A 27,640-nucleotide genomic window follows, 5' to 3' on the forward strand; every position below is an offset into this window, starting at 1 on the left:
TTTTCCTTAATTGGCTTCTCATAATAATAATAATAATAATAATCCATTTATTTTATATAGCGCCTTATCACATGCTCAAAGCGCTTTACAAAAACAATTAACATAGAAACAAACAGACAAACTATCCTGACGGAAAAGCGGCGAATACTCAACGCCAGCGTCCTCTCACGTCAGGGTCCGGCAGTAGACATTAAAAAGCACAAGACACAGATATAATTTTTTACACAAAAACAGCCATCACAGTGATTGCTCTAGGCATACCCTCACTGTGATGGAAGGCAAAGTCTTATCTCCTCCTCATTCTTCTCCCGTGGTGCCACGAGGTGATCGAGGCTCCCAACTTTTTGAAGCCCCCACCGGGCGATGGAAAGTCCCAGGGTCGAGCCGAGCAGGCCGATGAAAGTCCTGAGCCCCCACCGGGCGATGGAAAGTGCTGCGGCCAGGCCACGCAGGGCGATGAAAGTCCTGAGCCCCCACCGGGCGATGTAAAGTGCTGCGGCCAGGCCACGCAGGGCGATGAAGGGCCTGCGAGCGGGTCGATCGTACCTCGCGCTTCGGGGCGGTCGAAGCTGCTACGGCTGGAGCTCCCAAAAGCCGGTCGCCAGCCAGGGACCTGCGAGCTCCCGATGTTGCGGTCTGCAGGGCCCACGGCCGAAGCCTCCGAGATGGTAAGTCCAGGCCCTGTGACCGGAGTCTTTGAGGTCGATCCCAGCTGGAGGCCCCCGACTCCACGATGTTAGGCCGTAGCGCGAACGGAGATACGACACGGTAAAGGTCGCATCTCCGTTGAGGAGGAGATTTGAAAAAAAGTTTCCCCCAACCCCCCCACCACCCCCCTACATACACAGAATTAAAAATAAAACAAAACGTACATTTAACAACGACAATGACAAAAAAACAACAAAAAAAAAACAACAACAAAAAAAACGGAGAGACTGCCGGTGAGCCGCAGCTGCAGAACACAGCCACGCCCCCTGTTCTCATGGCATGTAAGAATAGGAAAGTTACGATTACAACTTTGATTGGTCTACAGCTGGAGGTCTATGTGCAGTTCAGGTTGCTATACTATTGGAAGGACGCGATTGCACTGAAGAGGATGCAGAGGTCGTTCATCAGGATGTTGCCTTAGATGGATGCTTGGGTTACCAAGAGAGAGTTTGAAAAGGCTGCAATCTTTTTGATGCAGTGGAAGCTGAGGGGGACCTTGTGTGTACAAATTTGAGGTTCATTGATATTAGGAAACTTTTTACCAGAGCATACGTTCAGAGTAAGGTGAAAGAAGGAATCTGAGGAATTAATCATTTTACCAGAGGATGGTTAAAATCTGTGATGCACTGCCTGATTGTGACAGAGACTCTCACAATGTCTAAGTATTTAGATGAACATTTGAATTGCCAGTCCATAGAAGGCCATGGACTAGGTGCTGTAAGTGGAAAGAGTATAGATAGGTAGTTGATATCAGCATGGACATGGTAGGCCAAAGAACCTGTTTGTCCTGTATAACTCTTGACTCCATCACTGTGTGATTGTGGATCATAATTTAGGCTGATTCCTCAATGCAGCAGCAAGGAAGTGCTCCACGGGTTGCAGGATCTCTTGCATCTATTTGAGAGGGCACCTCAAATAGATTTGAAATATCCCATTCATTATTTGGGAGAAAGCAGGTGGATTGTTGCTTGTGTCATATCATATCTTCCCAGTATCGTAATAGAATCCCTGGTTATTATATCCTGCATTTTTAGAGACCCTGCAAGGTTTTGCACAACTGTGGCAGTGCTGCAAAAGTATATATGAGACCGTGATAAAGCCTAACAAAATCAGAAATGCAAGTTCTTTTTAACGCAGATGAAATGGAAGCAGGTATAGGCTACTTGATATCTTGAACTAACTGTGCCATGCTATAAAAACATGGCTAATCTGATTGTCACCTCAGCATCGCTTTACTCTCAGTCCCCATTAACCTTTCAAGCCCTTGCAAATTATATATTTATCTAACTCTGATTTAAAAATATTTAAAGCATGCTTTCACCATCTTTTTGAGGAAGAGTTCCAAAGATTCATGTGAAACCATTTTGCTGCATCTCTGCCTTGAATAGACATCCTCTTTGGCCACTCACCCAACCTATGTATATCCCTTTACTACTTACTTTCATCTAACTGTCACCAGAAAATGTTGTGACCTTTGGTTTCTTCATCCTCGTCATCCCTTCATGTTTGTTTCATCATTCAATGTAATAGTCACTGATCATTCACTTCAGTGCCCTGTTCCTGCTGACTTCCCATATCTCTGCTTGAATACCATTAATGACAGACTTCATTGTCTTGTGGAGAATTCCACATGTTGAGCATATTCCATTTGGAATACCCTCCCTGCATTTCTCCAACCCTGTTAAAGTATTATATCTTTCATTGACAGCCCCTCATTTCTCTATCCCAATGAATTTAGGCCTAATGTACCCAATCTCTTCGTGTATGCCAGCCCTACAATTCCATGAATCAATCCGGTAAATCTTTATTTCACTGTCTCCATGACAAGATCATGCTTGTATAAGGAGACCAAAACTCCAGATGGGGTCTCACTATGGTCCCGCACAACTGCATCAGGACATCCTGTACCTATACTGAATCACCTTGTAGTGAAAACCAACACTCACTAAAAGAACAAACTGGTGCAGCTGAGTACTTGCTTTTAGCATTTGGTGTCGACGACAGCCAGCTCTCACTGCACCTTCTCTTAATTTAACATTATTCAGGTAATAAGATACAAGGAACTGCAGATGCTAGTTTACAAAAAAAAGACACGGTGCTGGAGAAAACTAGTGAGTCAGCATCTCTGGAAAACAAAACCTCCTTTACCCCCTCCCCTTCTTCCCTGTGCCCCACCAGGACGAGCATCCATTTTCTACCCTCCCACCTCTATTTCTTTCTCTGGCTTCACAATTTGCACTTTTATCATTATCTCACACTTTTGTCTCTTCATCTCTGGCCTTTGTCCAATCATCTGCCTATCAATGCCCCCCCCCCCCCCCTCAGCTCTCTGCATCTATCACTTGCCAGGCTTTGTCCTGCCCCTCCTCTCTTCCAGCCTTCTCTCTTTTTACTCACCATAATCAGCCTGAATAAAGGTCCCCACCCGAAACGTCGCCTATCCATGTTCTCCAGAGTTGCTGCCTGACATGCTGAGTTACTCCAGCACTTTGTCTTTTTTCTTGACTATTCAGATAATGTCTTTCTACATTTGGAATGAAGTAGGTAAAAATTTGAATCTCTGCCTCCTTTAATTTGATTCTTTACTACTTGGATTTTTGCAGATGATACAAGATGTTTATAAAACTTACACGATTACAATATAAAATGCTTTTTTTCCCCCCTTCTATTGGAAATTTGCTTTATTTTTAGACCTAAGATATCTTTTGGCAAATTCTTTGAGAGTTGGGACAGAAAATAGCAGCTCTGATGAACTCATTTGAAGCAAGAAAGTGTATTGCATTATTAAAAACTATTGCTACTTCATTGTACCACCAACAATGTAACAAGTTTTTTTAATTACTACATGGCCACTTGAAATATATTTGTCCTTGAAGCTTTGAAATGATTTTAAAATTATATACATCTCATTGTTGCTTTTAATGCTATGTTGTTACTGTTGAATCTGCTCTTATTCCTTACACTATTGCCCTCAGCTGAGGTTTTGTTTAATAGGGAATCCAGTTCTACAGAAACAGTCTTGTACCAAAGCAAAGGGCAAATTTCCACAAGCTAAAATAAGGTACTTGGAATTACAAATCATGTTATCCATGAAATCAGGTTTAGAAAGAAGGCAGCTTATAACCACTGAATGAACTCTCTGTAGTATCAATAAAACCAGGGATTTAACAGGACCCATTTGTTTTTGGGTTTTTTTAATCAAAAAATTTATTCAATTATTAAAAATAATATTTACAATACCTTAAAACAAAACAGAATCCACCACCACCACTGCTCACCTTCCCTCTCAAGCATGTTCTGAAGTCGGTCTGAGACATCTTGGACCCCGGCACCAGGGAGGCAACACACCATCCTTGAGCCTTGCCTGCCGCCACAGAATCTCCTGTCCGCGCCTCGGACAATGGACTCACCCACCACTGGCTCTGCCAGACGTCAGTCGAGTCTCATCGCTAGGATTGGAGCCACTGACCTGTCCACCGCTCGGACTGGAAGCGTCGCCTGCCCCGACAGCTCCCAAGAAGGTGTACCTGTTTGCAAGAGGAGCTTCCACTGGGCTCTCCTGCACCCGCTTCATCCTCTTTCTTTCTGTCTCTACCTGTCACACCTCCTGCACTCTTGGAGTGACGCTCTGACTGTAGGTCATGTCCAGGAAGCTTTCGTCTTCCCGGATAGACCACAGGTCATCCAGCTGCTGCTCCAGTTCCCTAACTCGGTCATTGAGGAGCTGCACCTGGACACAGTTCCTGCAGATGTAGTGGTCAGTGACACCAGCTGTGCCCCTGATTTCCAACATCCTGCAGCATACGGACTGCACTAGCGTCCCTGCCATTACGCTTAAATATTTAAATTAAGCACACAACAGAATGTGTAGCCTCCTCGCCAAAGACTCTTGAGTCAAAGACTCGTACTTTACTCACCAAGGCACTTCGCCTCAACAAGGCCGCTCCCCAACAGCAATCCAGAAGTGTAATTATTGCAAGATATAAAATTAATAAGAATGATATGGAGGTTTTTGTGCAGATGTTTGCAGTCTGTTTTACTATTTGGGAGATTTTTTTAAATTGTAGTTATGTTGATTAAAGTATTCTTTCACGGTGTAACTTTAACCAAATGTATAACGTGTGAGGTATCACTCTAGATTCAGCCATTGTGGTATCACTTGCATCTCATTCTCGTACTTTAAAATCATTTGGGCTGTGAAACTGAAATTGAATCCATTTACGTGCAGTGATATACTGGCATAAATAAGGATCCAAAGTGCATTTCCACAAGTTGATTTTCTCCAAGTCATTGGCTTGATGCTGCGTAATATTTATGCCGCAAGGTAATCTAATAGACTTGCCTTTTCCAAAAGGTAACATGGCAAATTGTATGAATCTGCCAGTAGTAATCTGATTTTTTTAAAGATAGAAGGTTAAGAATTTTTATGGGCCAAGATTTCTAATCCTCCAGTTAACTCATTAATGTTTGCAGTCAATTAATAAATATGCAACTGTTATTTCCAGAATCTATTCAATTTTTTTTAATTTAACCTCTTATGGTGGTTCCAAGTTGTAGGATATTATATTCATGATGTGGATTTCTGTCAAATCAATTGTATTATCTTTCCAGTTTTTAATGCATGAAACATGAACGAATTTAGTTTCGCCATCCTCTTCAATATTTGCCTTTCAGTTTAAACGATGCATGTTAAAAGTCTGAAGTGGTTCATTTTAATCCTTGGGTTTGGTTTCCTCTTTTCACATCATCTGATTTGGTCCTTTGCTACAAGATGGTTTATATCTGATCATAAACTGTTGATTCGTGCATGCAAGACAGAATTCAGTGATGTGCAGTGGGATGTGATGTTCTAAAGAGAAAAAATAACAAGGTTAAAATTATTTTAAAGCCATCTACCCACAGAATAAACAGATCATTTTGTCAATAAATGCAGAACAGCACATGGCCTTGCACAGTACACATAGTTCAACGCAAAACATTGTGGAATAGTAGTCTGTTAAATCCATTCGGTGAAATGTGTTTTCTGCTCAAATCATCATAGTCTCAGGATGAATAATTGGGGGATGGGGAAAAAGTAAATTAATTACATACAGAATTATTTCCAATAGTTGTTTGGAATATGTAGAACTACCAAGGTTGAAGAGCCATTGACCAAAAACACAATTCCTATCCCAGTGAATTTTAAGAATATTTTTCAGTTTTGTCAACTTGCTTTGAAAAATATCTGAACAGAAAAATGTAAAACTTGTCTTATGCTTGATAAGCATTCTTTAAAATGTAAGAGCAGTTCATTCAGTTTTTGTCAAAGCAATTACAGATAAAACACAACTTATTCCAAATTACATACAGGATTCTACCATTATCTTCCATATCTAAGAATATACATTTGCAACTTCTCATTGTTCCATTATGATCCCTGTGATCCGAGGGTAATTGCAGATACCAAAATAGAGAAATGAAGGGAGAAAAAAAATCAAACTTTTAAATATTTTCTGTTTGCTTTTTATTATAAAAAATGAACTGCCATGCTACAAAGATAAAGTTGTATTTAATGCTTCATATTTCAAAGTGAAATAATTGCCACTTCATTATTTGCCTATTAGTAATATTAACTCTACTGCAAGCGACCTTCTAATGTCACAAATGCAGCATCGTCAGGCCTAAGTGTTTGAAGTGTTAATGCATTCACAAGGAAATGTTATCAATGATTCAGTAATAGTAGTAACCAGCAAAATGTGCCAGCAGTTAATAATATATAATATTTAAAGTGATATATTAGTTCCTCAGTTAAGACAGATAATTGGGCAATCTTTATGGTCTATTGGTCAAGTGTCTTTTAAAACATGTTTTCCATTAAAAAATAATTGAAACGGGTCTAAACTGGATTTTATCTTGATAGGTGAAGATCATCGATTAGCTGGAGTTAGCGATGTCTATTCTGAATTGTGTATATTTTGTCACTATTTGCTATGAGGCTTTAAAATGACGATGATCTTGTGTGAACGGCAATGTTTTTGTTTAGCTGAGTTCTATTTACCAGAGCCAATAATTCAACTTGGGTGCCAATTCAGATCCTTTTCACTTCTGATGCCAATTTCAAGATTCCTGACTGGGAATTTCTGAATGATTCCTGATTGATTGCTGTTTTTAATTTTGATCCAGTTCTTTTAAAGAACTCTCATGACAGCTCGGCACCTCATTGTGTAGACGATTGTAATGAGATTGACGATGACCCAAGTTTTATTTCATTTAGTTTTGTTGTTCGTGCTCCTTCACTGGACAACTGTGAGGACATACTATGAAGCTCAAATGTTGCAAGTGAAATTTGTTAACGGTCAAAGTATGGGATGGGTTCTTATCAAACCAACAAGTCAAATTATGTCTAAGAAAGAACTGCAGATGCTGGTTTAAATCAAAGGTAGACATAATTATGTGTCTGGTTTGTTGTGTCTATTGAAGCTAGTTGAAAATAAATCAGTCACTATAAACAGACAAGCCTCTTTACATAGGTGCATATTAATTCCGTCATAATGTATCTTTTGCCGTGCTTAGTTCATGGATTTTGCCAGAATTGTTTGCAGAAAAACACAATTGTTAATGGTATTTTTAAGTAAAAGTGATTTTTCTTTCTCTCACTCCTCCCTCCTTCAGGTATCAGCAACCTTTGCAGCAAGCTTGGTAATTAGTCCAGCCATTGGTGCTTATCTTTCTAGTAAATATGGAGATAATCTTGTGGTACTTGTGGCCACTGTGATTGCAGCATTGGACATCTGTTTTATCTTAGTGGCCGTACCTGAATCTCTTCCTGAAAAGGTGCGACCAGCTTCACGAGGATCACCATTCTCCTGGGAGCAAGCAGACCCTTTCTCTGTAAGCATGCATCAATGTGTATATAAACTGCAATTACCACAGTCTAACATTGGTTGCGGAAGGCAGCAAGGGTAATAGGCACAGTGCCGCAGCAGGAAGAGATGCTGCCTCAGCTCCAGTAACTCGGGTTCAATCGATCGGATTTGATTAGCATAGGTGTCGGGTTATGGGGAAAGGCAGGAGAATGGGGATTAGGAGGGAGAGATGGATCAGCCATGATTGAATGGTGGAGTAGACGATGGGCCAAATGGCCTAATCTGTTCTTATTCCTTATGACTCTTTTCGTTATTAGCTGTGTAGAATTTGAAGGTTTTCTCTGTAACCATGTAGATTTATCATGTGCTTTCAAGTTCCAGAGATGAGTTGGTTGGTAGATCCATTGGCTTCTCTACATTACCCCCAATGTATACTGCTAGAGTGTTGGGAGAATCAGGGGAAGTTGACAGACTTGTGAGAGGGAACTGATTAACAGATATTAATGATTTGGATGAAGGAATTAGGAGTAACGCCAGCAAGTTTGCAGATGACACAAAGCTGGGTGGCAGTGTGAGCTGCGAAGAGGATGTTAGGAGGTTGCAGGGTGACCTGGACAGATTGAGTGAGTGGGCAGATGCAGTATAACATAGATTAATGTGAGGTTATCCACTTTGGTGACAAAAACAAGGAGGCAGAGTATTATCTCAATGGTATCAGGTTAGGTAAGGGGGAAGTGCAGGGAGACCTGGGTGTCCTTGTACACCAGTCACTGAAAGTTGGCGTGCAGGTACAGCAGGCAGTGAAGAAAGCTAATGGCATGTTGGCCTTCATAATGAGAGGATTTCAGTATAGGAGTAAAGAGGTTCTTCTGCAGTTGTATAGGGCCCTGGTAAGACCACATCTGGAGTATTATGTACAGTTTTGGTCTCCTAATTTGAGGAAGGACATCCTTGTAATTGAGGCAGTGCAGCGTAGGTTCACAAGATTGATCCCTGGGATGGGGGGGGGCTGTCGTATGAGGAAAGATTGAAAAGACTAGGCTTGTATTCACTGGAGTTTAGAAGGATGAGAGGGGATCTTATAGAGACATATAAAATTATAAAAGGACTGGACAAGCTACATGCAAGAAAAATGTTCCCAATGTTGTTGCAGTCCAGAACCAGGAGCCACAGTCTTAGAATAAAGGGGAGGCCATTTAAAATTGAGGTGCGAAGGAACTTTTTCACCCAGAGAGTTGTGAATTTGTGGAATTCTCTGCCACAAAGGGCAGTGGAGGCCAAATCACTGGATGAATTTAAGAGAGAGTCAGATAGAGCTCTGGGGGCTAGTAGAATCAAGGGATAAGGGGAGAAGTTGGACAAAGGTTACTGATTGTGGATGATCAGCCATGAATGGCGGTGCTGGCTCGAAGGGGTGAATGGCCTCCTCCTGCACCTATTTTCTATGTTTCTAAATAAGTGGGGGAATGGGATTATCGGAATGCTCTGGGAGCTGTAAGAACAAATGGCAACTTACTCTGTTAGAAGGAAAATAAGGGACTTAACTATATGTATAAAGTTTTATCCATTTTCATTTTTATTCTTGTCAAAGTAAGAGTTACAGGAGTCAATGTTCTAATTTGCCTGACTTCTGGATCAAGCTACCATGAGGTAGTAGTTAATCCATCCAAAGATGATAAATTTTGTAGAGTTTATAACATTAATTCAGATTTAATGCATTTTAAGAAATAGTAGACATTTTATTGAATTGTATAATGGAGAAGCTCAGTAACAAAAGTTGATTATTCGCACTCTTGCGCAATGAAAGTTACTACTGCTTTATTCCGTTTTCACTGTAGCTTCAATTGAATCATCAATTATCTAATTTTTGAATAGTTTTGTCAGATAATGTGTCATTGAAAGTATTTTTTTTCCCCATATTTGATTTTTTTAAAATTATAGTGTCTCATATTGACAGTAATAATAGATTTGTCGGGAAACTTGCACCATACTCCCTTGGGTTTGCTATTCTCCATTAGTAGTGTGTTTGTCAGAGATGGCCAACCTATTTGCCTGCTGTCTTAGTTTTCATTTAGGCCAATCTCAACTTGCATCCTTGCCACTGGTTTGTACCGCACTTTCTCCTTGTCACCATAAATATAAACGATGATCTACATTGCAATATCTATATTGATCCATATTGTATATTGTCTCATCTTTTTTTGGTATTATTTCTTTAATCCTGATATTCCTGCACAGTTCTGTACTTTATATTTGTTCTGTCATGCTAGTCAATTTTAGGATCCTGGGTCAAATGTTGTTTGTTTCTGATCTATCTCAACACTTAATAAGAATAAGTGACTTAAGGCTGACTACATTTACAAGATTTTTTTTTTCTGTTGCAGTCCTTGAAAAGGGTTGGAAAGGACACCACTGTGCTGCTAATCTGTATAACTGTGTTTCTCTCATACCTGCCCGAAGCTGGACAATACTCTAGCTTTTTCCTTTATCTTAAACAGGTTCGTATAAGATCATTCACGTAGTATTTCTTGATCTCATGTTCAGCCTCAGTGGTGCTATTTATTTGGCCAGCAGGGTTATTGGATTTTGGGAGAGTTAAGGATATAAAAAAACGCCAATTTTTCTTTCCCGACCAGCTGGTAATTATGTGAAAGTGCTCGTATAACTTTTAAGCTACGCTTTATTCTTGGGGGAAAAAATTCTGATGTGCATTTCTCGTGAATACTTGTCTCAAACGGCCATTTGCTGTCTTCTGTGGTGTTAGGGGGCAACTTTAACAACATCGTTGTAAGTCACCTCTGTTATATGTACAACTAATCTATACCTAATTTATATATGAAACCACAATATAAGGAGTTGAATTATCCTGAGAAAACACTGTATTTGAGCTCGATGTCAACCGATTAGTTGATTGGGGATACAAGCTGGGCAACACAATTTGGTTTTCTTTCATTTTAACTATTTTTGTGCCCATGATTCCTCACAATGAACAGGAGAACATTAGCTTTTTATCCCACCTTTCTTTGGCCCGACCCTCCCGCACACCTCGCGTTAACTAGGGAAGATGAGATCATTTGAATATTTTTTGTGTTCCCTATTAAAGATCAATAATTTCCCATGAGCAAAAGCAGCCGAATTTTGCCTGCCAACTTACAGAATATCCACCAGATACTTGACCAATTAAATCTAAAAATAAATAGTTGACAATCCCAATTACCGAGAACAGTTTATCTACTACTGTGACTGCAGGTCACAGGGTAGTTTCTTCACTAACTACTTCCAACTAAATCTTTTGATTATTTTCTCAGGTTATCGATTTTTCTGCTGGGAACCTTGCCGCCTTTATAGCTGTGGTAGGAATCCTCTCTATAATAGCACAGGTGGGTATTCAAAATGTTTGTACATTCTAGTATTTTAAAACATTTAAATGAAAATATTGCTTTGAAAAATTAAAACTAAATATTCTGTCTTTTATAAACTTGCGATGTGAAATCTTGTTTATTTAGCTACTTGGGACTTCAGAGATATTTGAACTAAATGTAATTAAAGAATGAGGATACAAATTGGGGGAAAGTAAATGTGCAATTAGAAATAAGCTTTACCGTGTCTTTTCCAAAATATAGTTAGTTCTGTTATTTAACATATTAAACCTAGCTTTTGCTAGTTTCCTACGAGGATATTATGTTGTTGGAGGACAGCATGTAAGATGTATTTTTAAATAGCAGATCTAATTATAAAATAGCACTGGTAAAATTTCATTCATTTTATTTTTCATCAATTTAGTTTTATAGACAATAGGTGCAGGAGGAGGCCATTCGGCCCTTCAAGCCAGCACTGCCATTCAACGTGATCATGGCTGATCATCCACAATCAGTACCCCATTCCTGCCCTCTCCCCATACCCCCTGACTCTGCTATCATTAAGAGCTCTATCTAACTCTTGAAAGCATCCAGAGAATTGGCCTCCACTGCCTTCTGGGGCAGAGAATTCCACAGATTTACAACTCTGAGTGAAATAAATTTTCCCCATCTCCGTTCTAAATGGCCTACCCCTTATTCTTAAACTGTGGCCCCTTGTTCTGGACTCCCCCAACATTGGGAACATATTTCCTGCCTCTAACGTGTCCAATCCCTTAATAATCTTATATGTTTCAATAAGATCCCCTCTCATCCTTCTAAATTCCAGTGTACACAAGCCCAGTCGCTCCAGTCTTTCAACATACGACAGTTCCGCCATCCCAGGAATTAACCTAGTGAACCTACGCTGTACTCCCTCAATAGCAAGAATGTCCCTCCTCAAATTTGGAGACCAAAACTACACACACAACTCCAGGTGTGTGCTCACTAGGGCCCTGTACAACTGCAGGACCTCTTTGCTCCTATACTCAACTCCTCTTGTCATAAAGGCCAACATGCCATAACTTTCTTCACTGCCTGCTCAACCTGCATGCTTACTTTCAGTTTAATGATGTTTTGGGTTGGAGGAATTCTAACCCACACTGATTTCAATGTATTCACTTTTATTATGCCAGTATTTTGCTTTGTTTATAATTCTGTTTCAATTAAAGGATATCCTGCTAAAGATTTGATGTAATCTGTAGTTCTAGTTTTTAAATTCATGTTTTTGATTTTCTGTTTATATCTCTTTGACATGGCAAATTTATTGTTACAAGTTGGCCCTTGGCAACTTTGGATTTTTGTTTTGTTGCTGATCCAGCTGGTTTGCCACAAGTATTTTATTGCCTATCCTCATTCACATCCTTCATATTAATAGGTACAAATATTATTTAAAGGCAAATAGATTCATTAATATTTTTCCTGATTTCTGTTTCCACAGACTGTATTTCTTAGTATCCTAATGAGGTCCATTGGTAATAAGAACACTGTTCTACTTGGTCTCGGATTTCAAATGTTGCAGCTGACTTGGTATGGCTTTGGATCCCAGCCCTGGTAAGCAGCCATGCTTCAGTGAGGTGCTGGCATGTGTTCAGTAAAGTGCAGTCATGCATATCCAGTAGTGCTAGAAACAACTGGATTTTGAATACTTAAGCCCCCAAATTCCTCCTTTTGAGAAGCATATTCTAACTATGCATGACGAATGCCTACTTGTAAGCAGTAATCACTTGTTTTCATAACATCCAGAAAAAAATTCATGCATTTCTCGAATTTGTACTATTTCTGAAATTTAAAAGAGATTGTAGGAAAGAAAATGGCTACAATCCTACTCATGGGTCTAATTACGCAAATTAAATTTATTGAATTGAATCGACCCGAAATGTCACCCATTCCTTCTCTCCAGAGATGCTGCCTGTCCCGCTGAGTTACTTCAGCATTTTGTGTCTATCTTCAGTTTAAACCAGCATCTGCAGTTCCTTCCTACACTAATTTTATTGAAGAAAGATTCTGATGTTATTCCCTCATTGTTGCTTACTGTTTTAGGATGATGTGGGCAGCAGGATCTGTAGCTGCAATGTCCAGTATTACTTTTCCAGCAGTTAGTGCTCTGGTTTCAACTAATGCAGATTCTGATCAGCAAGGTAAGTGACTTTGCCTAAACTTTTGTATTGAGGAGGCAAAATTAATTCATTGTCAACACTGGAATTTAGAAGGATGAGGGGGGATCTTATTGAAACATATAAGATAATTAGGGGATTAGACACATTAGAGGCAGGAAACATGTTCCCAATGTTGGGGGAGTCCAGAACAAGGGGCCACAGTTTAAGAATAAGGGGTAGGCCGTTTAGAACGGAGATGAGGAAGAACTTTTTCAGTCAGAGAGTGGTGAAGGTGTGGAATTCTCTGCCTCAGAAGGCAGTGGAGGCCAGTTCGTTGGATGCTTTCAAGAGAGAGCTGGATAGAGCTCTTAAGGATAGCGGAGTGAGGGGGTATAGGGAGAAGGCAGGAACGGGGTACTGATTGAGAGTGATCAGCCATGATCGCATTGAATGGCGGTGCTGGCTCGAAGGGCTGAATGGCCTACTCCTGCACCTATTGTCTAATGTTCAACTTGAAATTTAACTCTTATTTGTTGATAATTATAAAAGTGTTCCACATATCAGTTCCGTAGTTGTCTAATTTGGAATTCATGACACCTTAACAAAATGCTCTGGAGATCTGAGTAAAGTGCAGATATTTGTATCTGCTGCATTTATTACTTCAAGAACATCAATAAGTTGGTCAAAAATAATCTTCCGTTCACAAAACAGTGTTAACTTTGCCTGATAATCTTGATTTTTTTTTTCAAAGGTGTCCTTCTATTTTATCTTAAATAATAGCTTCTAACATTTTTGCTACATTAAGTTGGTCTGTAGGTTTTTACTATCTCTGTCTGTTTTCTGAATAAAGGGGTTATATTTGCTGCTTTAAAATCTCATGAAACCGTGCCAGAATTCAGGGAATTTTAGAAACTTGTATATTTGTTATCCCACATGTCATTTTTAAAATCATACCGTGAAGTCCACCAGATCCCTTTGGATCTATCAGCTTGCAGCCACTACAAATTTATCTGCACCATTTTCCCAGTAATTTGAATTGGCCAGAGAGCCCTCCTTTGCAATTCTTGATCTCCTCTATTTCTGGAATGTTGCTTGTATCCTCAAGTGAGAATGATACAAAGCACCTGCCTCATTCATCTGCCCTCTGCTTTTCAGCATAATTGATTCCCCAGACTAGTTTTCCATAGGACCAATGGTCATTCCGTAGGCTCTTGTTTTAAATACCTGTGGAAGCTACTGGTCTTTTTCAGGGCTACCCGTTTACACCTTTATTTTCTGTTTCAGTTTATTCTCTGTAATTGCAATGTACATAAATCCCAAGTGTCATTGGACTTGCTGTATCCAGTTGTTCACCATTTAGAAAGTTCACTCTGCTATCCGTTCTGTATTTGAATTGGATAGCCATTGTTGAAATTTATTTACATAGTTATGGTCATTCGAGTAATTATTTCTCTCTCTCAATTTTGTACTTGTTTCTTCACCAAACTCATCGTAGAATATTTTTACACCACAGAGGCAAGCCATTTGATCCATCAAGTCTATGATAATCTTAATTGCGCACTCATCACACCCTGATGCACATTTTGTTTCTAGATTTGTGGCTTCCTTTCATCATTTCAATAAATACAGTGAATAGTTGGGGATTATCTGATGCTTGCCATAACCTGCCCATTAGAGTACTTTTAATCCCTACTTGGATTTTAGCCATTCGTCATGTTCTCAGTGGTGCCTCAATTATAGACTCTTAATTTTCCAACAACTTAAGTTAACCTTTCTCATCTAGGATTGTCTTGGCATCTATTTATCAAAAATCACAATTGTGAAAACAGTGAAGAATTGTAATTTACATGCTGAAATCCCTGTGTGGGATTAATCGGGCACAATGAACTTCAACGCAGCTTTAACAGAGTTCTCGTGCATAACATCAACATAACTTTACTATTCTCAGTTGCAATTCACAATGTTTGAGATTTGATTGAGTTTATCATGAGGCCATGAACTTCTGTATTATCGTTGATCAAGCCACCTAATTCTAGCTATACAATGAGACAAATTGTATGGCTGAGCCAGTGGTTGTAATCTCCTAATTGGCTTCAGATTAGATATCTGCTGAGATGTTTACAAGGATTTTCCAAAGCCAACCATGGACTAATCCATAGCAATAACACACAGGCTTCATGCATAGCTCACTTTTATGAGTGAGGACAACAGCTTTTTTCCCCAAGAAATTACCCAATTAACAAATTTAATCCATAACAAGTGGTGTTTTTCACAGTCACTGTTTTATTAGCATTCTAAACTAACAAACAATAGCAGTAAACGGATCTTGGCTTTGTGGTTAAATTTATTTGTAAAGGTTTACGATAATTATTCTCACAGTACGATGGATAGTTTGGCCAAGCATTTATGTACTTTTATGTACAGAGACAAAATTACTTAATTATGTGGGTGTGTGAAAAATAAAGTATACTAAGAGAATGTTCTCTTGAGATTTCATACAGAATGGAACCCTTACAAATTCTGTTGCGGCCAATGTGACTGATCTTCGAGTAATGATATAACTTCAAATTTGTTTACTTTGCTATCTCCATTGTAATCCTTCTGGGTGGGAAGATATATGAAACCTATTTTGGTTAAAGTAATTACCAAGAAACCTATTTTTGATTAGAAGGTATGGCAAACATGAGCCCCAATGTTAAGAGGTTAAGTTTAAACCTTTGCTCTAAATATCCATTCTGTTACAGAGAAATACAAGTATACCAAAATAAGATGGGTTTTATCATAAGCTAAGAATAGCTAAGTTTTCATCGTAATCGTTTCCCTCATTGTAATGTCAGAGGCCTGCAATGATCATCTGTGGATGAAGAACAATTATCTATGGGTGGATTGTTTGTGGTTTACTTAGTGTTGGCTCGGGCTTTTATTTTTGTCTTCTGTCATTAAATATTTAATTCTTCTCCAATTTCTTGGACTCTGCACAGTGTAACTGAGGAAATATACAATAGTAGCCCTTGTGTCAGATGGGTGTCATTATTCTGTTTGTCTTCATATATTGAATTTCTCAATGTATCCGATTTAGCAAGAAAATGGGTTTATTTCATTTTTAAAAGGCTCATTATTCTCTATAGCATTCTGTGGATTTTGATAAGTGAATCTGTTCCTATACATTTAATCTCGACCCAAAACATCACCCATTCCTTTCCTCCAGAGATGCTGCCTGACCCGCTGAATTACTCCAGATTTTCTGTCTATCTTCGGTGTAAACCAAAATCTGCAGTTCCTTCGTACACACTACAGAGTTGGTCGTTTTTGTTATATTTTAAATGGAATCCTACTCCATATGGTTTTCTACTTTAAATTTGAATAAATGACATGGCATATTTTAATCCACAAATTCAAAATGGTTACAACATATGGAGAACCATTTGGCCTATCAAGTCTGTCATATTTAAGAAAAAGCAATCCAACTTGTTCCACCCCACAGTCCTATAAATTAAGAACTTAAACATGCATCACAGGAACAAATCGTTTGACCACAATATTCGTGCCAACCATGATGTCAAGTTAAAATAATCTCCTCGGCCTACAGGTTATCCTTATATGCATCTCCTTATACCCATCTAAAGGCCTTTTAAATGCCACTATCATATCTGCCTTCACCACCACCACCCTAGCAGCGTGTTCCACCACTCTGTGTAATAAATCTTGACCCACACATCTTTAAACTTGCCACTCTCACCTTAAAGCTATGTCCTCTATTCTTTGATGCTTCCACTCAGAGATCTCCCCTCAGCCTTAGACACTTCAGACAAAAACAGTACAAGTTTGTCCAATCTGTCCTTTATAACCAATACCCTCTAATCCAGGCCGCATTCTGCGAAACCTCTTTAGCATTTCCTTCAAAGGCTCCCTTCCTGTAATGACTGACTAGAACTGCAGGATCGAGGGGGTAAACACAATATACGGTATGGGAGTGGATGCATTGCAAGGGATAGTTGTGGAAGTAAATTCAGTTATAGCATACAAAGAGGAGGCCACAGTTTAAGAATAAGGGGTAGGCCATTTAGAACTGAGATGAGGAAAAACTTTTTTAGTCAGAGTTGTGAATCTGGAATTCTCTGCCTCAGAAGGCAGTGGAGGCCAATTCTCTGAATGCATTCAAGAGAGAGCTAGATAGAGCTCTTAAGGATAGCGGAGTCGGGGGTTATGGGGAGAAGGCAGGAACGGGGTACTGATTGAGAATGATCAGCCATGATCACATTGAATGGTGGTGCTGGGTCGAAGGGCCGAATGGCCTCCTCCTGCACCTATTGTCTATTGTTTCCATTGGCATGGTTGTTTTTATAATGCAATTTTTTTCCCTTCTCTATACCAAGTTTTCTTAGGAACTCAACTATCACGTTATAGTAGAGGTACCTGTATTTGTACAGCACAGGAGTTTTATGCTTTTGCAACTACTTTCTCAAGTTGCCGTGATTCTTTTAACAAAATATACATGATACCCTCAAATCTCTGTTCTTGTACATCTTTTAGAATTGTTCTCCAGTTTATTTTACTTTTTTTTATGTTTCGAACCCAAATGTAACATTTCTCATTCCTCAGCATTAAAATGTAACCACCACTCATCTGTCCATTCTACCAGTCTATCTGTACCTTCTTGAAATCTCTTGTTGGACCTCCAATTTTTGTCATTTGGAAATTGTCTTGTGCACCCAATTCCATTTCATTCTTTCATGTTAAGAAAATCCCTAGTACCAACTTCTGGCAAACACTATGGTACATTTTCCTGCATTCCAAAAGTTAACATTTCACTGTTATTTTTCCTGTGTGACGTCTCAGTGGAGCCGACTCGATGGGCTGAATAAATAAACTAATTCTGCTCCTATGTCTTATGAAATTTATTCCATGTCCTTTAGACTTGATACCAAACCTATTTTGTGGCATCTGATCAAATACATTTTGGAAGTCCACCTAAACCACTCCGTTGACCTGTTCTTGCTCAGAAGAAACATTCATTACCTTAAATGATTTGTGCAGGCTAACTTCTGGTCATACTCTTTCTTATTCACCTATGTTCATTTGTACCATTTTATTTCCCATTTCTTTCCTCTTATTTTCCAGTAAAATGCATTGCGTCACATCTCCCTGAATATCATCTGTTATTTTTTTAAAAACTCAAACCCCTGTAGGTTTGTTCCTCATTGCCCTTGCTGCATTTCTAAGAGGCATATGCCTGCACACTTTGAACTTATGCCTTGTATGTTCAAGTCCAGATCATTAACACTTACCCTTGGGGTACACGACTGCATACTCCTGTTTGAAATCATGTCATTTCAGCTCTCCTCTGATTTGAACTTCAATAACTTACCAATTTCTGCAGATGCACTGTAAAAAGCATCCAGGTGCATTTTGGCTTGTTGTGGCAACAGTTGTGCCCAAAACCTGAAGAAATTGAGAACACAGCCCAGTCCATCAGGCAAACCAGCCTCCATTCCAGCCCCAGCCCACCCACCAACACCATCTATATTTCACACTGCCTTGTGACAGCAACCAACATAGTCAAGGACCACAGTTTGGTAATTCCCCCTTCTCTCTCCTGTCGGGGAAAAGATACAAAAGCTTGAAAGCACATATCGTCAAATTCAATAAACACTTCTTCCCACTGTTATCAGACTCTGATAACATGACCTCTTGTGCTATTGATGAATTCCCAATCTTCCAATCCACCTTCTTGTGGCTTTTACATTTTTTAATTAACTGCACTTTCTCTGCAGCTATAAAACTCTATTTATTCTCGCTATCTCAGGCAATCTCTGGAGATAATAAACAAATACCAATTGATTTTCTGTCAGACAATTTTGTTGGATGTAATAATATCGCCTTGGATCCTTCGTTCATTGTGTGATGTGCATGATGCCACTGTTTCTTTAGCCCGGTGTACTTGTCTACTGTTGTGATTTTTTGAAAGTCTATTTGTTCAATCCTCATTAACCCTGTAGGATAGAAACAAAATGCTGGAGTAACTCAGAGGGTCAGACAGCAGTTTTGAAGAAGAGGGTAAGGTGATGTTTCGGGTTAAGACCCATCTTCAGACTGAGAGTAAGGGGAAATGGAAAAGAGCGATACAACTTGATACGTCACCTATTCCTTTTCTCCAGAAATGCTGCCTGACCCGCTGAGTTACTCTAGCTTTTTATGTCTATCTTTGCTTTAAATCAGCATCTGCAGTTCCTTCATACACAACCCCTGTAGGATACTTCATCAAAAGACTCGTGTGTTGGTCAAAAGTGATTTGCCTCAGCCTGTATTCAGTTAATTGTATCCCAGATGTCTAAAAGCTTTCAGAATTAGTTTGTTTAACTATTGATGGTTCTGAATATTAAAAACTAATCTGTGATTAAACTTGCATCGATATAAAAACCAGTGATGTTGGATATAAGATCATTCGGCCAAAATTCATTGTCGGGTACACTGGGAATAGAATAATGAAATTCTAGCTGCAATTTTATAGGCACTTGCAACCAATAAATATACATAAATAATAATAAATTATAATAGTTAACCAGATCATAATAGTGCAAGCCGAAGTATATAGTTCAACCAAAAAATAATCCATAGTAGTTCTGTGCTGAGTTCGGATTGTGGTTAGGATTGTGCATTGTGGTTCAAGAGCCTAATGGTTGGTGGGAAGAAGCAATTCTTGAATCTGGAAGCAGCATTGCAGGTATATTGTGGGTCTTTGATATTAGCTGCCTTTTCAAGTCGGCGTTTCCTGTAGACCTTCTTCATGGCAGGGAGTTCATACCTCTAATGGAAAGGGCAATGTTCACCACTTTCTGCAGTCTCCTTCCTTCTTGGGTATTGAGTCCCCAAGCCAGGCCTTGATAATGATGACGATATTTTACTTGGGCCCAAGGCCAGGATCTTGGAATTCGAACAAAGCAAATCAAGTAGTGATGAGTGAATTTGTTCAAAATCTGGACATTGCTAGAAACTGGAGTTGAGGAAGATAAATGACCCACGATCTTATTCAATTGTGGAACAGCTTCAAATGCTTTAAAAAAAAAAAAACACTCCTATATAATCTAAGTACAACTTCATTCATTTCTGAAGTAATGGTGTTAATTAATAATCCAACTTTAATGTTTTAAAGGTGTTGTGCAAGGAATGATCACGGGAATCAGAGGGCTGTGCAATGGCCTTGGGCCTGCTCTGTATGGATTTATTTTCTACATGTTCCATGTGGAGCTGGATGCAACCACTGACAAAACGGTCAATGTGCAAGATTCCAAAGTAGAGGTAAAATCTTAAATATGATGATTTCTAAATTAATATCTGGTTGTGTATTTGTGCTAAAGTTAACCAATCTAATTCTATAAATGCAGAAATTGACCTTGATTAATCACAGGTCCTCCTCGGGTTACAACAAAATTTTGATACTTAAAATTGTTTGTAACCTGAACAGTTTAAGTCAGAAGTGCAGCCTCTTGGCAATACATTTAAATAAAAACCCGGACCAATCAGTGTGTTAAACTCAACCATTCGCATGTTGCTGTGAGCTGAGTTCCCACACAGCAGAAGATGCCTGCACCCCAGCAAACGGCAGCAGATCCATCCCACCAGTCTCCCTAACACTCATATATCGGCTGTACTCAAGTGATGCATTCATAGCTGGGGAGGACCTGTATACATTTATGCTGTAGATCATTGGTAAATTAATTTCAGCAATCAATTTCTTTAAAAATCCTTGATATTCCAATGTGCTTTTCATTCTTTGTTGCACATTTGTATCAGTAATCCTGAGTTTCATTGTAATGTTGTATTTGGTTATTGGGATTAATCTAAATTGCGTTTTCACTCCAAAATGTCAAGTAACTAATGCCATTAGTAAATATACCTCCTCCAGGTTGAGACTGAATAAAGGCTCTTGAGCTAATAATGCTGCACTGTGCCTAGAATTTAGCCAGTCTTGTCTCTTCTTCAAGGCCAGAGCACCTTGGAATCCCACTCATTATCTCTTGACATATGTTGTCTCCCAAGTTACAAGAAGAAAATAGTCTGTTCCACGATTTTATTAATTGCTCTGTATTTGTATTTTGCTGCTTGATGTGAACATTCAACCTTTGCTGAGAAAGTTAACAAAAAATCATGGTGAAGAGTTTTATGTCCCAAAAATATGTATAATGTGACTGTCTAGTAAGGTATTATGTATGAGGAGCAAAATAATAACTTTGGAGATCTCTTCAAACACAAGCAAATCCTCTCCATGGTTTATCCATTGAAACAAATAACTTTTCAATAAGAAATGTCTCGTATCGTAATAGATTTTCTCCAAACTTTAACTGCTATGTGACTTAACCTCTGATCACATGTTGCCACATTTCCTCTTAAACCTCTTCTGAACATAAAACTTGCAATGATTTACTATGCCTTGCAGTGATCATTGTCATAATGGTAGAAAGATTATCTATGACAGTGTTTAATTTTGTCTGAGTCAGAATATTCAATACTGACGTATGTATTCTATATCTCTAGCTTTTTTTGCTTGTTATGGGAATTGTTTTGAAACCCCCAAAATATCAATATTACTGTCTAATACCTCTCACATGCACTCACCCATACTCTTATCTTTAGGCTGATTATTTTCATTAGCAAATTACACTTTAATTAATGTGTAAGAAGGAACTCCAGATGCTGGTTTAAACCGAAGATAGAAACAAAAAGCTGGAGTAACTCAGCGGGACAGGCAGCATCTCTGGAGAGAAGGAATGGGTGACGTTTCGGGTCGAGACTCTTCTTCAGACTAGTTAGGGATAAGGGAAACGAGAAATATAGATAGTGATGTAGAGATAAAGAGCACTGAATGAAAGATATTCAAAAAAGTAACGATGATAAGGGAAACGAGATATATAGACGGTGATGTCGAGAGATAAAGAACAATGAATGAAAGATATGCCAAAAAGTAGCAATGATAAAGGAAGCAGGCCATTGTTAGCTGTTTGTAGGGTGAAAACGAGAAGCTAGTGTGACTTGGGTGGGGATGGGATCGACAGCCCAGTGGTATGAAAATTGATTTCTCCCACTTCAGATGGCCCCGGCATTCCCTCTCTATCCCATCCCCACCCAAGTCACACTAGCTTCTCATTTTCACCCTACAAACAGCTAACAATGGCCTGCTTCCTATATCATTGCTACTTTTTTGCATATCTTTCATTCATTGTTCTTTATCTCTCGACATCACCGTCTATATATCTCGTTTCCCTTATCTCTAACCAGTCTGAAGAAGGGTCTCGACCCGAAACATCACCCATTCCTTCTCTGCAGAGATGCTGCCTGACCCCCTGTGTAACACTTTCAATTAATGTTCTAATCTGCAAGAAAAACACTTGTTATTAGCATTCAGACAAAATTAGCAAGGAAAACAGCACCACTGTTAAGGTGCTCACATTTTCGAACTGGTATCTCCATAGGTCCTTTGTTATTCTGCATCACATTTTACCCGTAACACCTTTTAATGCCACCTTGAAACTCCTGGTTGTTTCTCATTGTAATGTTGCTCAGTGGTGACATCATGTGGATATATAGGGAAGTACCCACTAGCATCATGCAGGCATGATGTGTTGCCTTTCTGCTGCTTCTCCCAGCTTCTTCATGGCAATCACACTGTCAGTTTATTCTGCATCCACTTTGTGAAGAGACTTAATTTATCCTGCTGAACATTACAAAGACTAATGACATTGTAATTTGTCTCCCTATCACATTCAAAATATTATCTTGATTCACCACCACTGTGTCCCAGATTAAACCAGACAGTTTACAATCTTTTTTGATTCTGAACTAAACTTCTAATTCTATATTTATTCTTGTTACAAAGACCATTTCCACTGCCCTAGTGCTATGCCATCATGGTCTCAACTTCCACTGCTTCGCCGATGATATCCAGCTCCTCATCTCCACCAAGTCAATCTCCACCACCACACACTCTACACTGACAAACTGCATCACTGAAATAAAATCTTGGCTTCAATCAAATTTCCTCAAACTCAACTGCAACAAATCTGAAATCATCATTGGTCCAAAAACGCTCACCAAATCCACCCAAAACTTCATCCTCAATATTGATGGTCTCCCTGTATCCACCTCCCCTACATCCGGAATCTTGGAATCATCTTTGATCAAACCCTCTCCTTCGACAAACACATCACAAAGACAGCCTTCTTCCACCTCAAAAACATTGCCCGTCTCTGTCCATGCCTCTCCTCCACAGCTGCAGAAACCCTCATCCACGCCTTCATCACCTCCCGTCTGGACTACTGCAACAGCCTCCTCTATGGCGCACCCTCAAAAATCATCAGTAAACTTCAATACATTCAAAACTCCGCTGCCCGTCTACTCACCCACACCCCGATCCGTGACCATATCACCCCCGTCCTTTACAAACTCCACTGGCTCCCCATCCCCCAGAGAATCCAGTACAAAATCCTCCTCATGACCTACAAAGCCCTCCATAACCTGGCCCCATCCTACCTGACCGACCTCCTCCACAGGCACACTCCCACCTGCACCCTCCGCTCTGCTACTGCCAATCTCCTATCCCCCCACATCCGGACCAAACTCAGATCCTGGGGGGACAGGGCTTTCTCCATCGCTGCTCCCACCCTATGGAACTCACTACCTCAAACCGTCAGAGACTCCTCCACACTCACCACATTCAAAACATCACTGAAGTCTCACCTATTCAGTACTGCCTTCAACCACTGAAGGTCACCTCACCCTCTGTCTCCTTTCTCTGTTCGTTTACTTATTTATCTATTTATTCACTTCCCTATGTTCTCTAAATCCCTGTAAAGCGTCTTTGAGTATATGAAAAGCGCTATATAAATGTAATGTATTATTATTATTATTATTATTATTATGCCTACTTCAATCTATCTGTCACTGAAACTAATATTAACAAAGTTTCTGTTTAACAAAATTTAACTTTCGAATGCCCGAACTGCCTTTTTTATTTGGCTTTTGAACATTTATTCACATTTCTCATTTTTACTTGTTTCATCTCCCATAATATTAATCTTTGTTGACATACATAGATTCTTGCTCTCTGCAACCTCCTTAACCCCCCCCCCCCCGCTAAATTTAGTTGATTAAAGTTCTTGTTCAGCTATTTAAATTTCATCCTTGCTTTGCAATCTTTCCCAATTGCATCTTATTTCAGATACCTCTTCTATGCTAACATGTCCACTCCTTTTCCCCCATCCCCCCTGCTTGAAACCCATTCGGATTTGATCTCTTTCCTGTCTTGTTTAAAATGTTATTTAATAGTTGTTCTGCATTTAATGATGTTTTTAGTGATCTTCTGCTTCAGTCATTCATTCATTGATTAATATTTTGTTCATTCAGGATTCCATTATCCCTGGACCACCTTTCTTGTTTGGAGCCATCATAGTCCTTGTAGCTTTTTTGGTTGCCTTATTTATCCCTGAGCATACCACGTCTGTTAAAGCCAATAATGTAAGGAAGCATAGCAGTAGTCTTGGCAACATTTCCACCACTCCTCCCATTGGCAGTGATGAGGACAATGAGCCACTGCTGCAGGACAGTAGTGTATGAAAAGACCTGCTGTATTGGCTTTGAAGAAAAATAACAGATCTAAACAAAGAAAGGTGTGTGGAATGCGAGTGGATCTTCTGGACGTTCAAAGACCAAAGGGAGCCATTTTGAAGAAGGACTTTAAGATCCGTGAAAGTTGATGTACCAGGATGGATTTGTCTCATTTTTATTGCAAGCTACTTGATCAAGTGTTTACAGCACTGCCAGTTCTTCAAGTACTTGTTCAAAGTGTCATCCTGATGGTGGAAATTCCAGTTTATTCTGGTAGTCAAAGCTCAGATAAATTAGGAGAAAATGCATTCAGATTCATATCTCAGGGTTGTATCTTGTGCATCAGTGGAAATATTTTGTGCAGGTTCATCTGATCAATCTATGACCCCTTAATTGTGAACTCTTCCCTGATTGGATTTCAGTTTTGATTCATTTATCTGCAGGTAGTATGGACTGTTAAACCTTAACAAAACAAAATCCATTGTAACCAAGACTGCATTCATTTCAAGCCACATTTGTTTGTGTTAATCCCTCTTCTCCAAATGGAGCCGAGGCAAAGAGAAGGGACCTGAATTGTAACGTATATATTGATCTTTAAAGATGGCTATGCAAATCGCAAGTTCAGCTAACTTTGCAAAATTTCGAAGAATGCAATCTTTTAAATTGCAGCCCTAACATCCCTCAGCCTTCTTACAAATTCCAGCAGAATAAATAATGGGATTGTGAAGCTCACTATTTTGGCTACTGTGCAGATGAAGCAGAGTTACCTTTGTTACAATAGAAGCAGAGTTACAATAAATGAGTTATAAATATGTGATATACTGGCAATTAAACTGTTTGTAGTCAAAGAAATACTAGTTTCTTTTAATTTTTTTATGGATGGTTAAATGAGCATTTTAAAATCTGCAAATCCCATGAGTTTCATTTTGTGAGAAGGCTGTGGCTTGACAAATCCAACTTTATTTTCAGGTACAAATGCAATTTGACCTGTGAGAGTAATTACAGTTTTGTAAAGAACAATATGAATACATATCTAATCATACTATTTTTTGACATAAATTTTATATTTAACATTTAAAACAAAGTATAATGGGGAATTTAGAGAAACCTTTTGTACTTCTGGAAAGCTGTCTATTATTTAAAGTTCAAAGGGTTTTACTAAAACTGAAGAAAGTTGTCCAGTTTGGCGGAATAACGATCTTTGTTCTTTCCTTGCACTTGGCCTCAGATGCTAACTGTGCACAGCCTCAAACATGTTAATCTGCTACCTCAGCTTTAGCCTATCTGCTGCTTCATAGGCCTGCTAGTGTTAATTTTCACTTCTTTGCTGACGTGTGCTTTAAGGCACTAGCCTATTTGGACGACATTCGGTTTTAAACTTTTGTTTGAGAGGTTCTCTTGGCACGTACAAAACTTCTTTAAGGATGTTTATGAAACTTGTGTTTATTCTGTTTGAAAGTTGCACGCTTCCAATGAAGAATTATTGATACAAATGTATATGAATAAACTGACAGATAAAGTTGTTCCATGAATTCAATTTTATAATCACAGAAGTCTAATTTGTTAAAAATTGTAATTAATATCTGACTGTGGCATTTGATAACCATTGCACTCTTAAGACATTTATTCATAATTTTGTCAAATGAATTTCCCTTAATGGTCTTGTAAGCCAGTGAAGATCTTATTTTCATATCCTCTCAGAAATACTAATTTCAAAAAAAATATTTTTCAAAATTGCCTGTGAATTTTCTTTCCTCCAATGAAACCAGTACAAAAACTAGGTGTGCCCATTAAGTTTTTTCTTTGATCCTTGACTATTTTTGCCATCAAATACTAAATGACGAAATGCACTGAGCAAGGTTATTTTGTGGTTATATAACACCTTAAAATTAGGTAATCATGTACTTAATAATTTTAGTTTCTGTTTATTGGGCTCGGAATAATGTGTGGAAAGGAAAAGCAAAATTATGACTGTCTGTAATTGTGCTTGCCATCTCAAGAGTTGCTGTAAGAGAGATGTTATTTGTTGTAAAATTGGGTGTCAATGACACAGTTCTGGCTTTCTTAAAGATATTATTCACCACTTGTAAATTTATTCACCACTTGTAAATCACAGTTGGTTCTTTAAAAATATTTATCTTTTAACAAGTAAAATTTCCCACCTGAATGCTCATCTTCCCCTTACTATCCATTCCGACCCTTAATTTCAAAAATAAAAAATATTCTAGTATCATTATTTTTTAAATGCGCCTGGTAGTGAGTTAGAACTAAATTTCTAATTGAGAACTTCTAAATTAGTTTTGAATTTAAAATGCAACCCCTCTAATTTTGGTTACTTTATGGAACAAGGCAATGATCTATATTCATACGTGTTGTGCTCCAATACAATATTGTGAAGAGAATTCCTTAAAAATATTTTGCATTTTAAGAAGTATTATAAAATATATTTTTCTGAACTAGAAACTCTCACAGCAGGGAAATGCAGAAAAATTGACACTGGTATTCGTATCCTGCTAGTTACATTACCACTTTCTTCAATTGTGCCTCATCCAGAACTGTATATAATGTACATATAAAACTTAAGTAATTTATTAAAAATAAGTATACTCAGCAAACCTGTACTTGTGGTGGTGTGCTTTTTTAAAAACTAGTTCATAAGATCATAGGAGTAGAATTAGCCCATTCAGCCGATCCAGTCTACTCCATCATTCAATCATGGCTGATCTTATCCCTCCTAACACCATTCTGCCTTCTCCCCATAACCTCTGACACCCGTACTAATCAAGAATCTATCTATCTCTACTTTAATATATCCACTGGCTTTGCCTCCACAGCCTTCTATGCAAAGAATTCCAAAGATTCACCACTCTGACTAAAGACTAGTTATTACTTAATTACACTTGACACATTTCTGATAAAGTTACTTGAGGAATTGTTATATACATTCCTGCCAGAGAGTGCAGAGGAGATTAACCAGGATGGTGCCTGGGTT

The 27,640-nt window shown here is 38.8% G+C and overlaps 1 protein-coding gene across 3 annotated transcripts in view; it reads left to right on the top strand.

The window, feature by feature from the left end:
* The window catches only part of LOC144591998 (hippocampus abundant transcript-like protein 1), a 63,512-nt gene extending 36,256 nt beyond the window's left edge, over window positions 1-27,256 (top strand). For all 3 annotated transcript variants that reach the window (XM_078396135.1, XM_078396137.1, XM_078396136.1), the window contains 7 exons: window positions 7,360-7,578; window positions 9,938-10,051; window positions 10,862-10,933; window positions 12,390-12,502; window positions 12,992-13,089; window positions 20,201-20,346; window positions 24,448-27,256. In XM_078396135.1, the coding sequence (XP_078252261.1) occupies window positions 7,360-7,578; window positions 9,938-10,051; window positions 10,862-10,933; window positions 12,390-12,502; window positions 12,992-13,089; window positions 20,201-20,346; window positions 24,448-24,657 (972 nt within the window). In that variant the 3' untranslated portion in view covers window positions 24,658-27,256. The remainder of the gene's footprint in view (window positions 1-7,359; window positions 7,579-9,937; window positions 10,052-10,861; window positions 10,934-12,389; window positions 12,503-12,991; window positions 13,090-20,200; window positions 20,347-24,447) is intronic.
* The last annotated feature ends 384 nt before the right edge of the window (window positions 27,257-27,640 follow it).

The sequence above is a fragment of the Rhinoraja longicauda genome, chromosome 3 (assembly GCF_053455715.1).
Source record: "Rhinoraja longicauda isolate Sanriku21f chromosome 3, sRhiLon1.1, whole genome shotgun sequence".
NCBI classification, from domain to species: Eukaryota; Metazoa; Chordata; class Chondrichthyes; order Rajiformes; family Arhynchobatidae; genus Rhinoraja; species Rhinoraja longicauda.